This window comes from Mesoplodon mirus (assembly GCF_964341445.2).
Source record: "Mesoplodon mirus genome assembly, chromosome: 12".
Classification (NCBI taxonomy): domain Eukaryota; kingdom Metazoa; phylum Chordata; class Mammalia; order Artiodactyla; family Ziphiidae; genus Mesoplodon; species Mesoplodon mirus.
This window is the reverse complement of record NC_138988.1, coordinates 47478362-47491132: the sequence shown is the minus strand read 5'-3', so window position 1 is coordinate 47491132 and position 12771 is coordinate 47478362. Positions and strand designations below refer to the sequence as shown.

The 12771-nt window shown below is 39.5% G+C and overlaps 2 protein-coding genes across 6 annotated transcripts in view; both read right to left on the bottom strand.

Moving 5' to 3' along the window:
- Nucleotides 1-10127, bottom strand: part of TCAIM (T cell activation inhibitor, mitochondrial) — a 37299-nt gene extending 27172 nt beyond the window's left edge. The window contains exons 1-3 of one of the 5 annotated variants that reach the window (XM_082639011.1): nucleotides 9947-10127; nucleotides 3676-3748; nucleotides 2272-2407 (exon numbers count right to left, since the gene is read on the bottom strand). In XM_082639011.1, coding sequence (XP_082495137.1) covers nucleotides 2272-2407; nucleotides 3676-3704 — 165 coding nt within the window. In that variant the 5' untranslated portion in view covers nucleotides 3705-3748; nucleotides 9947-10127. The other 4 variants (XM_082639013.1, XM_082639012.1, XM_082639014.1 and 1 more) reach the window with 4 other exon arrangements.
- A 1879-nt stretch (nucleotides 10128-12006) lies between these two features.
- TOPAZ1 (testis and ovary specific TOPAZ 1) overlaps nucleotides 12007-12771 on the bottom strand; it is a gene marked incomplete at both ends in the record, with an annotated part of 68068 nt that continues 67303 nt past the window's right edge. Inside the window, 1 exon segment of the mRNA XM_082637709.1 lies at nucleotides 12007-12226. Coding sequence (XP_082493835.1) covers nucleotides 12007-12226 — 220 coding nt within the window.

Genomic DNA, 12771 nt, shown 5'->3' with positions numbered 1-12771 from the left:
TGAACCCAGGCCCACCGCAGTGAAAGCACCAAGTCCTAAGCACTGGACCACCAGGGAATTCCCCAATTTGCAAGTTATTTCATAGCAAAGAGCTAATTTCTCTATACATAAAGGGCTCTTAAAATGCCCTTTCAGAGATTGGTTGAATTATGGTATCTTCATTCAATGGAGTGCTACACAGCCAAAAGGAAAAAAAAGGGAAAGAATATGACACAGACGGTATTTAGGAATGTACACAGAGTGATCTCTAGGATGTATTGTTAAGTGAAAAAGAAATGTCTTTTAGTGAAGGAAGAGCTCCAAGAAATGGCATAAATAATAACTGTGCTTCTTATCCCTATAGGTCTCTTTTCAGAAACACAGTGTGATCTGAAATTAGGAACAGTTTGTTTTTGTTTGTTGAATTTATTACAATATACCGCTCTCAGCTATACTGTGTTGGGGGTTTGATGATTCACTAGAAGGATTTACAGAACTCAGAAAAGCTGTTATACTCACAGTTACAGTTTATAACAGCAGAAGGATACAGATTAACATCAGCAAAGGGAAAAGGCATGTAAGGTGGAGTACCGTAGGGACCAAGTGCAAGGTTCCAGTTGTTCTCTCCCAGGGGAGTTGTACAGACAGTGCTTAAGCCCCCAGCAAGGATGTGTGACAACACATGAGAAGTGCTGCCAACCAAGGAAGCTCATCCAAGCCTTGGGGGCCAGGGCTTGTACTGGGGCACTACATGCCCACATGACTGACCATAGCTATTCAGTCTCCAGCCTCCCCAGAGGGCCTCAGACATGAGAAAACAGGCATTCACCATAAAATACATTGTTAGCATAAACTATCTGGTGTGGCCCAAGGCCCTGGCATACAAAAACATTCTTATCAGGCAAGGATATCCCAGGGGCTCAGAGCTCATCTCCCAGGAGGCAGTGAAGGGCCAGTACTGAAGCCAGGCATTTCTTTGCAACAAAGCAACCCAAGCCTGCTGAGTTCACCTTTTATAGAACACAGAAGTTTTAGCAAAAAAAAGGGGGGCTTCCCTGGTGGCGCAGTGGTTGAGAGTCCACCTGCCGATGCAGGGGACATGGGTTCGTGCCCCGGTCCGGGAAGATCCCACATGCTGTGGAGCGGCTGGGCCCGTGAGCCATGGCCGCTGAGCCTGCGCGTCCGGAGCCTGTGCTCCGCAACGGGAGAGGCCGCCAACAGTGAGAGGCCCGCGTACCACCAAAAAAAAAAAAAAAAAAAGGTACACTGGTAGAGGAGGAAAACCAGTCACCTAGTACTAAGCTTAATTTTTCCTCACACGTTGGATTTAAAAACTTTAAATTATTAAACATTAAATTAAACTGTATTAATTTATGACATCCCCAATAATTTGTATTAAATTATTACATCTCCAAGGTAGTATTTCTCTGTTGATTCAATTTACTAATTACTTAAAAAGGATCTGACTTCGAATAGCCTATATATATATATATCAACTATCATAAACAGAATATTTTCCTAAAGCAAAGAAGCAAAACTGATTTATTTTCCATGGCAAGTAGAAAAAAGCAATACAGGGAATTCCCTGGTGGTCCAGTGGTTAGGACTCCTTGCTTAGTTGGGGAACTAAGATAGTGCAAGCCACAAGGCATGCCCCCCACCCCCAAAAAAGGGGGAAAAGCAACACAATAATGTTCTAATTTTCAAGAGTTTTAAATTCCTTTTCATGTTAAACCAGGTGTCAGTGTTAAGGAAGATAAAAGGAACCAATGAAATTATTCCATAGCATCTGGCTTTGCAATATATTATCTAACATTAAAAAATAGTGACCTTCCTAACTAAGTTCATCATGAGTTTGTATTCCTTGAGCAGACATTAACTGATGATATAGGGAAGTGGACCAGAAGCATGCAACATAAGGAAAAACTATTTGGGCACTGAAAAACTCTCCTTGCACCAACCTTAAAAAAAAGGACTGATCAGGGTATCAGAGCCCTTAAATTTTCCTTCAAACCCTCAATTTTACCTTCAAACCTGGTACAGAAAATGATTACTAATACTCTAAGGAGTTTACATGATATCTTTATTGCCTGCATAAAACATGACAGCTTTCATTAAAATAAAACAATAGTTTGTTTCAATTTTCAGTATCTATAGTTCAAAGCACTGATTATTCTACCATGACAAAACAACCCCAATTTATAGAACTCTCTGTATTATACTGTAGCAAAGGTAAATAAACTAAACAGAAACATAGACTAAATGTTAAAAGGTAAAAAAATAATTGTTTACCCTTTCCCTGGGGTGCTGTCCAAAGAAATCTGGATGTACAGCAAAATAGAATGGCCTCAAAGCATTGACTGCTTCACCTCCTGATAAAGCTCTCGAGCAGAGAAACCAGTATGGAAATATCTTTCCTGGACATAACCTTTTTAAAAGATATGGATTTATTATTCACCAGAGCACTGACATGGACACAAATCCCCCACGTATACAGTGACAGTAGCATTGAGATTCTTGTGTATGGAAGATACCATAGAAATAAGACAGAAACCAAAGTGTAAAATCTTGTGGGTTGTTTGAAATCTACAAAAGTTTTGAAAGCAGTGAGTGCCACATGAGTTCTTTTCTTTTTCTTTTTTTAAAATTTATTATTTACTTGTTTTTGGCTGCATTGGGTCTTAGTTGTGGCACGCGGGATCTTGCGTTGTGGTGCACAGGCTCCAGAGTACACAGGCTCAGTAGTTGCAGCGCGCGGGCCCTAGAGCGCAAGTGGGCTTCAGTAGTTGCGGCATGCGGGCTTAGTTGCCCCGTGGCATGTGGGATCTTCCCGGACCAGGGATTGAACCCGTGTCCCCTGCATTGGCAGGTGGATTCTTAACCACTCCGCCACCAGGGAAGTCCCAAGACATTCCTTTTAACAATGACTATTTACTGAGATATTCATGTACATAATAGTTAATTAAAAGTACTAATTATTGCCAAATATGTTTTAGAAATCTAAAACTTCACATGTCATTTTTATGGAACAGATCCAATTTTATTTTGGTTATATACTTTGAGCCAAATAAACACTTTATTTATCTCTTTTGAGTTGGCTACCAAGAAGCCAGAATGAAATTTGATGTTTGAATAATTGTCTCATCAGTTCTATTTTTTTAACAAATGATCTTTCTCTAGAGGGTATCTGGTCTCCATTTTGATTACCCTATATATGTCTATTACTGTGCCAATTAACTTTTACTGAACTCCTTAAATCCTTTCTTGAAGTAGATAGGGTTTAGACTATCTACTATTTACTACATAAATAGCAAATATAATAGTCAAATGACCTTACTGTACAATTTAAATGTAATGTGGTTTTCTATATGACGGCAATAGACTTGAGGGCAACATGGTAATAAGAACTGTGCTAAGGACAAACTTTATCTTTTTTTCCTCTTAAACTTTTCACACTGAACTATTTTGAAAGATGGTATTCTTTTCACCTTCTACTCTGAATGGACTCTTGGGAGAACGGACCTGGATGTTCAAATGAATTTTGTTTCTTTTTTTATCCCTGCCCTCCACTATATTATCCACAAAATAGTTAGAATTTGATAAATTATAATAAATTGAAATTAGCTAAACACCTAACAGATTCCACACCCCTCCACCCCCACAAATACTAATAACAAATGGAACCACAAAGCTTACCTCCTCACAGGTCTCAGGTAGCAAAACATTTCTGAATATATATGTAGGTCAACTTCCAGGCATCCATTAATCACTTAAAAAGTTAAGCAGATACCAGTAATGAACAAGTGGAATTTGAAATTAAAAACACATTACCATTTATATAAGCACCCCCCAAAATGAAATACTTAGTTATAAATCTGACAAAATATGTACAAGATCTATATGAGGAAAACTGTAAAATTCTGATGAAAGAAATCAAAGAAGAATTAAATAAATGGAGAGATATTCCATGTTCATGGATAGGAAGACTTGATATTGTCAAGATGTCAGTTCTTTCCCACTTGATCTACAGATTCAATGCAATCCCAATCAAAATCTCAGTAAGTTATTTTATGGAAATCAACAAACTCATTCTAAAGTTTATATGTAGAGGCAAAAGACTCAGAATAGCCAACTCAATACTGAAGAATAAAGTTGGAGGACTGACACTACTGGACTTCAAGACTTACTGTAAAGTTACAGTAATCAAGACAGTGTGGTACTGGTGAAAGAACAGACAAATAGATCAATGGGACAGAATAGAGAGCCCAGAAATAGACCTACAAAAATATAGCCAACTTATCTTTGACAAAGGAGCAAAGGCAATACTATGGAGCAACAATAATCTTTTCAACAAATGGTACAGGAACAACTGGACATCTACATGCAAAAATATTAATCTAGTCACAGACCTTACACCCTTCACAAAAGTTAACTCAAAATGGATCAAAGACCTAATTGTAAAACAAAAATACTATAAAATTCCTAGAAGAGTACCTAGGAGAAAACCTAGATGACCTAAGGTATGTCAGTGACTTTTTAGATACAACATCAGACACATGATCCACGAAGGAAAAGAATTGATATGCTGAATTTCATTAAAATTAAAAATTTTGCTCTGCAAAAGACAATGTAGAGAGAACAAGAGGACAAGCCACAGACTGGGAGAAAATATTTGTAAAAGATACACATATCTGACAAAGGACTGTTATCCAAAATATACAAAAAACATTTAAAACTCAACAATAAGAAAATGGACAACCTGATTAAAAAAATGGGCCAAACACCTGAACAGACACCTCCTGCAAGAAGATATACAGATGGTGAATAAGCATATGAAAATATGCTCCACATCACAGGTCACCAGGGAAATGCAAATTAAAACTATGAGATACTGCAACACACCTATTATAATGGCCAAATCCAAAACACTGACAACACCAAATGCTGGTGAGGATGTGGAGCAACAGGAACTCTCGTTCATTGCTAGTGGGAATGCAAAATGATACAGCCACTTTGGAAGACAGTTTGGGGCTTTCTTACAAAACTAAACATACTCTTACCATATGATCCAGCAACTACCCTCTTTAGCATTTACCCAAATGAATTGAAAACTTGTCTACACACAAACCTGCACACGGATGTTTATTGTGGCTTTATTCTTAATTGCCAAAACTTGGAAGCAACCAAGATATCCTTCAGTAGGTGAGTGGATAAACTGTAGTACATCCGGCCAATTGAATATTATTCACTGCCAAAAAGAAATGAGCTATCAAGCCATGAAGAAACATTGAGGAAATTTAAATGTATATTACTCAGCAAAAGAAGCCAATCTGGAGAGATTATATACTGTATCATTCCAGCTCTATGACATTCTGGAAAAGACAAAACTATGGTGATAGTAAAAAGATCAGTGGTTACCAGGGGTTGGAGGAGAGGGAGGGATGAATAGGTGGAGCACAGAGGATTTTTAGCACAGTGAAACTACTCTGTATAATAATACTACAATGGTAGGTACATGTCATTATACATTTGTCCAAACCCGTGGAATGTACAACATCAAGAGTGAACCTTAATGTAAACTATGGACTTTGGGCAAGAATGAAGCGTCGATTTAAGTTCATTGATTGTAACAAACGTACAACTCAGGTGTGGGAGGCTGTGTGTGGGGAGGGGGTATGTGGGAACTCTTGTACTTTGGTCAGTTTTGCTGTGAACCTAAAACTGCTCTAAAAAATAAAGCTTATTTTTTTAAAAGGTTAAGCAGATAAAAGGGGGAACATGATTTGAATCACATGGACTTTTCCAAAAATTTGGAGCTTCAGCAAGAATTTCAACTATACTATAGTCTCCATGTCAACTGACCAAGTGATTTTAAAAATTCTATGAGCAACCTGTCTTGAAAGGCCATATTATTCACACAATAATCACCAGGTAAAAAATCCTTTCTTCCCCCTGCTTATGAAGCTCTGAGCCTGTGGAAGAGTGTATTTGCTCAAAACAAACCACCACGTGGCTCAAGTCCTATTCTGTCAAATCTTTCTTTTTGCGGTACGCGGGCCTCTCACTGTTGTGGCCTCTCCCGTTGCGGAGCACAGGCTCCGGACGCGCAGGCTCAGCGGCCATGGCTCACGGGCCCAGCCGCTCCGCGGCACGTGGGATCCTCCCGGACCGGGGCACGAACCCACGTCCCCTGCATCGGCAGGCGGACTCTCAACCACTGCGCTACCAGGGAAGCCCCTGTCAAATCTTAAGAATTAAAAAGTTAAAAAAATTTTTTCATAATGCAGTTAATATATCTGAACCAAGGTAATGAAGCAAAACTGCCATTAACAGGATAATAGGTGTATTTAAAAGACAAATCAAGAATTACCTATTTAAAAAGTGCATTTGCAAACAACAATGGGTGCTTCCATTTATTTTCTGGTTGACTGATGTGGCAAGACCCTCTTGGATACAGAATGTGTTTATAGGTATTCATTTAAATGTTTAAAAACGTGATTTTTATTTAACCATTCACCTTGCTATTTTGTTTAAGACAAATACGGATACCAGAAATACTCCTACCACTTGGAAAATTTCTGAGATTAAATGGAGATACAATGAGGAAGAAAGAACCATTTTGACTAAAGTTTCAGTGCTGTCCATGACCGACTGAATTCTAACTAAACGTCATTATGAAGTAACTGAACAATCTCGACTTAGTTAAGATAGAACAGGTACAAGCCTCCAAGCTTGCAAAGAAGAGACCAGAAGAATACTAACCAATCCAGCACTGGCTCTCTTTAGGTGGTAGGATAGGAAGCCCTTTACTTTTTTTTATTTCCTAGTTTATTTACAATGAGCACGCGAAGTATGCTCTTAAAAAAAATAATCAGTGCTTCTAGCATACAAAATTAAACAATGAAAAGGAATAGAGCAGGAATACGTGTTGTTCATTCAGTGTTTAAGACAGGCCCCTGGCCCTGGGAAATCTGTCCAGTGACAGCCCTGGACTGTGATCCCAATCTAGCCCAAGAAGAAAACAGCCCCTCACATTCACACACAATGACATTTCATTTTTAATATTAGTAAGAAAATTTATGCCACTTAACTGCAAAGATACTAATAAATGAGCTAAAACTTGGGTAAGAAATGAGGAATAATACTCGAGGGGCATATGATCAACCAAGAATATGAATGGGCAATAGATGAAAATAATATGCAGCCAAGTTCTAACCATCATCCTTTTCTGCATCAAATGATCCTATAAGAAGCCTTGAAAAGTCAGAAGTACTGAACAATGGAAAGCACTTAGGCCTACCATTGCAACAATGATGTAACCTGTTTTAATGGTCTGTTGCAGCAGTATCTTAGAAGTTCATGAAATCACAATGTCTCCATCTGATGTGCAATGTAGGTGATCCAAGTCATACTCTACTCTCCATTTCCAAAGCAAGACATCAAAACAAATAAGACAGTGAAAAGGAATTGTCATGATCACTGATTTGAAACAGAAGTTAAAGCACACTAAAAAGACAATAAAATTTTTGGAAGTTGATTTAGAAAAGACTGGCTGTCTCCAATTTGATTCACGAAGAATTTGAGAGGCAGGCAGCCAAGTTACACTGTTTAGAAATGTACATATCTAAACATCTATAAATAAGAATTGTTAGGACGGATTTCCCTGGCAGTCCAGTGGTTAGGACTCGGTGCTTCCACTGCAGAGGGCGCGGGTTCCATCCCTGGTTGGGGAACTAAGATACTACAAGCCATGTGGCCAGGCCACAAAAAAAAAGTTGTTAGGAAAAGCTGATTTAGCCAAGAAAGAAACTTACAGGATTCGTCTTAAGAGTTACTTCAGAATTAGTCTCCAAAGAGTCACTCACAGCAAAGCTGCAAAAATTAGGGACTGTATCCTCAGTGACTTTCAAACATGGAGCATAAAGTATGTCATGCAGAGAATTATGGAGCATGTTTTAGAAGTGATTCTGTCAAAAATAATCAAAGCAAAAAAAAAAAAAAGTTTCTGTATTTAAAAGTCCGGGTCTTCAGTTGCCCAGAAAATTAATTCATTCATTGTTCACTCTGTAATCATAGGGTATAATTAAACTTAGTACTGAGCAATGACTAAAAAAGGACATTAATACTTGGAAGTGTGACAAGAGATTCTCCCAATGAAAATAAAATGTTCTCAAATACATGTCTGAACATTAAATCATGGTTTCTAGATTTAGAAAGAACTTAAAAAAAATCAGGCTACTATAGGTTAAAAGTTAGGTATTTTCTGCCTGCTTTTTTTTTTTTGGTGAGTTGGCTAGTTCCTAAAAAGGTTCACACTGCAGTAAAGAGAATTCGAATCTAGACTTGTGCTGCCTAATAAGGGAGCCCCTAGCACGTGTAGCTACTGTGAACTGAGACGTGTTTGAAGTGTAAAGTACCCACTGGACTTTAAAGATTTAGTATGAAGAAAATGCAAAGTATCCCATTAATAATTTTTAATCCTGATTAGATGTTGAAATGATAATTTATTAATTTCACTTGTTTCTTTTTGCTTTTTTAAAAGCAAAACACGACCTGATCTTTTGTGATTTACTACCAGAAAAATTTAAATTTTTGTGGCTCATATTGTATTTCTATTGGACGGCGCTGATCTAGGCCAATTCAAGGCAAATTTAAGTGAACATGACACTGTCAGGGAAAGCTCAGTAATTGTGGCGCACAGCCTGTTGCTCCGCAGCATGTGGGACCTTCCCGGACCAGGGCTCGAACCCATGTCCCCTGCATTGGCTGGCGGATTCTTAACTACTGCGCCACCAGGTAAGTCCTGTGCTGTTTAAAGTGAGGCATTAAATCTTCTAGGCAGTTTCAGATCAAACTGGGTAGAAAGAGATATCTAAATTGGTGGAAAAGCCAAATTATGGGTAGTCTAAGAAGTTTTGTTTAAATTACATTCGATAGAAACCACGTTTGCCACACAGAGGTCCTAGTAACTTATTTGAACAGAGTTAATATTTTCAGGCTACTCTCATTTAAACTGTGACTTTCCTTAGTAACTATCTTGTAAGGTTTTAAAAAGTAGTCTGTTCTATCAAGGAGAGATAAAAGCAGGCAACATTTCACTGCTCTTCGGTTTTAACACTTCTTAGGGAAGGGAAAAAGCAGGAAGCCCTTTAGATAAATTAATAAATTGCAGCAAAGCAAAGTATCAAGGCTTTTAAAGCTTCCTTTTGTAAATCTTTTGCTATGAGATTTGAATCATAACCATATCCTAGGATAAGTCAAAGACTTCGGGGAAATATGATAGTCGGAAACAAAACCTAAATCGTCTCACGTTTCTCATTTCAAAACAAGTTAAAACAGATGCTATGCGGGTACTCCGATCCCGGCACTGCCTGGGTTCAAAAGTTAGCACGTCGAGCTAAGGCGACTCTGATCGCTGTCCACCCGCTTCTGCCCCGAGCAGCCTGAAAGCACAAATGGAGCCCCTCCTGTCCTGCTCCTTACAGTTCTGGCAAGGGTCCGCCGCGAGGGCTTCCTCCTACCTGCTCCAACCTCCCACCAGGTACCAGGAGGAAGGACGGTCGAACCTCTCGCAGGGCTCTGCAGGAGTGCGCTGGGCCAGGCAGGAGCGCATGCGCACCGGGGCGCCAGCCCGGCCAACGAGCGCGCGCCGCCGGGCCGGCGCTCCCGCCCGCTCTCGCCCCACCTGACGACAGGCTCTGACAGGCTCCTACCCGCGGTGCTCTCTGAGTCCCCACCCTAGAAATCTCAGCTGGGCGCGCACTGCTCCACCCGTCCGTCAGCGCCTGCCGCGGAGGCTTGCTGGAGAGGAGTCCGGGCTCTGGGCCGGACCGCAGGACGCGTTCTCATTGGCTGAAGCGTGCCAGGTCTTCCTCTCTGGGGCGCCTGCGCACAGCCCCAGGACGCGGCTTAAAACCCTAGCGGTTCTCGGCCCCACCCTGACGTAAGCACCTAGGTGACCGCCCACCTTCTCGCAGCGTGGAAGCTCCTGTTCCTCCGTCTTCTTACAGTCCGGCCCGGAGCGGGCACCGCGCACTCAGCTGAAAGCTTTAGGAGGCGCGAATGAGCGCTAAGGGATAGGATGGACTAGGCGGGAGCGAGTCGGAAAATGACTGGGCGGCAGGTGGCCGGGCCTGGACTGAGAGTTGGTGGGGAGGGCAAGGAAAGAAGGGCGACCGAGCGTGCGCATGCGCCGGCCCCGCTTTCCGCGCCAGCCCAGCTTTCCTCCCCGGCCCGGGGAGGCCCAGCCCCCGGCGCCTGGGAGGGGAGGAGGCTGGCTCGGCGGATCAGTCCGCAGAGCGTTCGGCTCTGAAGCCTTAGGACGACTGTCGCTTGAGACTTCCAGATTTTAAAGGTCTTACTGAGTATAGCCTTTGGCTTTCTTTACATAAATATAGCTAATTAAAACTATTTTCTCCGGTTTGCATTTTCCTTTTGACTTTGGCCCTTAAGGAATTCTCCACTATCAGCTTGGGGTTTTTACTGTTAGCTGTATTTCGCTTCTATGACTTTGGTTATTTCCATAAACTGCCACAGATGGAATAAGACAAACAAAATAACCGCTCCTTTCCTACCTTTTAGCACCGTTGACCGAGGTGGGGGAAAAAAAAACCCCAAAACCAAAAAATACCCGCAGAATACCAAAAAAACAAAACCAACCAACCAACCTCCCTTTTTTCCAGCCCTAAGGGTTCTTGACTTATCATTCATTAGAAACCATCTGGTCAATTTGTGGTCCGTTCCGTCCAATCCCATTTTTCCTAAAAGCTTAATTTATCATCTTTCGCATCTTCATCCTTTCAAATACATCCTTGCCACCAGCATAAAGTTATAATTGCCCACTTAACCGTTCTTCACTTGTCTTCAAAGGCACTTCAAACTGATGGTGGTAATCTCCGAACCCAATTTATTTCTTAGGTGCTGAATTTCAGTAATGGCAGTTAGTCACCCAATTTGTTCATACTAGAGAACTGGGCCTCTTTCTTGATGTCTACTTATGCCTTACTTCCCATATCCCATTCACGAGAGTATTCATTCCACATTTTATCATAGTAAGGCATTCTGCTAAGTGCTAGGTTTTAACTTTTTTATTCTTGTGAGGTTATAGACATTCCAGTGATGCTGCCATTACCATACTTTGGGAACTCCTTTAAGAAATACTTTCAGCCCCCCTAGTCACCACCTACTCTTTTATTACTCCCCTTACTCAGACATTTTCTCTAAATGATTTAAATTATGGTTTAAAGTATCAAATCTAAAGTGTCAAATTAAGGATTGAGGATGACCACCTTGGAGAATGACTGCTACAGATTCTGCAGATGGCTTCAGAAAAGGAGCTTAAACTTCCTAAGGTGGCTTGAAAGGTACAAGTCTTGTTTGGATAGGTTCTGGTATATTTGTTTAAAATACTGATTTCTTTAGTCATACCTAATGTAATGTACATAAATTACAAATTTTCAAGATACACATAGTATTTTAAGATACACTAAAGGAAAACTTTAGAGAATAATTTAAAATTTCTGGTATAACTCAGAAGGTACTCTGGAATTTTAGTGTTTTGAGTCATTTTCCAGTATTATTTTACTATTCTATATTACAAATATACAATAGGCTTTAGAGACTGGACCGAGTGCTCACCAAATCTACTTCATAATCCTAAAGGTTGTTCTGAAAGCTCCAGACACCTGCTTGAATATTTTCCCCTTTATGTCTCCCTCTTATTAAATGCTGCACAATACTCAGTTTTTGATTTTTCATTGTTTGGATTTCAGAATAAATTGGGATTCACCATACTTAGATTTACCTAAATTAAAGAGACGTCAAAAAGTAATTTGAAAAATCATTTGCAGTATGGGTAAAACTGTTATAAATTGCATACCTCAAACAAAATTTTTAGTGTTTGAAAACTACTGACGTACTATAAATCAATAAAGAGCAAAAGCTGAGTATAGTGAAAACTGTCTTTATTTTTATTGCCTTTTATTTTCAACGATTACTTGAACTTAAAAAAAAAAAAGCCTTTAATAACTAATGGTTACTGAAAAGCCAAACCTTTCCAGCCCACTTCATATTCTCTTTCAACCATTTCAGGGCAGAATAATGTTCCAAACTATAAACCTGTTCCTTATTAACATTGACGGTCATGTGCTTAATGAAGAGCTTTGGATCTGATATACGAGCAGCCATAATTAATCTTTCCACTGCAGCTTGATATTCATCCTTGCTCCAAGATTTGTTTTCTTCACATCTACAAAGTGAACACCTCACAAAGTCAGAAACTCTAAAAAGAAGCTATATAGTTTCTTCAAAAGATAGTAATTTACATTTATTGGTTCTAAGCTATGACAGTCTTTTTACTATATTCTTACAGTGGCTTTCAAACTTGTTTGACCATGACACACAGTAATAGACATTTTATATTGTGACCCAATATATACCTGCATACATAAAAACTGAAAAGTTTCACAAGACTTACCCTTATGACCCTATTTTCTATTGTTTCATTTTTTAAAATAAAATGGTTGCAACCCCCTAAATTGATTTCACTACACAAATGGGCCACAACCCACAGTTTGGAAACACTGATCTGTATTTTCAAATTAATAACTGTATAATTATTCATTATAATGCATAAAAAATATTAAATTTAATCGAGTTTGGAGTTACTAACATTCATGTGTTTTACCTTGATATGGCTATTTTAAATTATAAGCATATACTTAATTTGTAGCTCACATATGGTAACAGAAATTGTAGCTGTATGCCTTTATACTAGATTTTTATAGTATAATA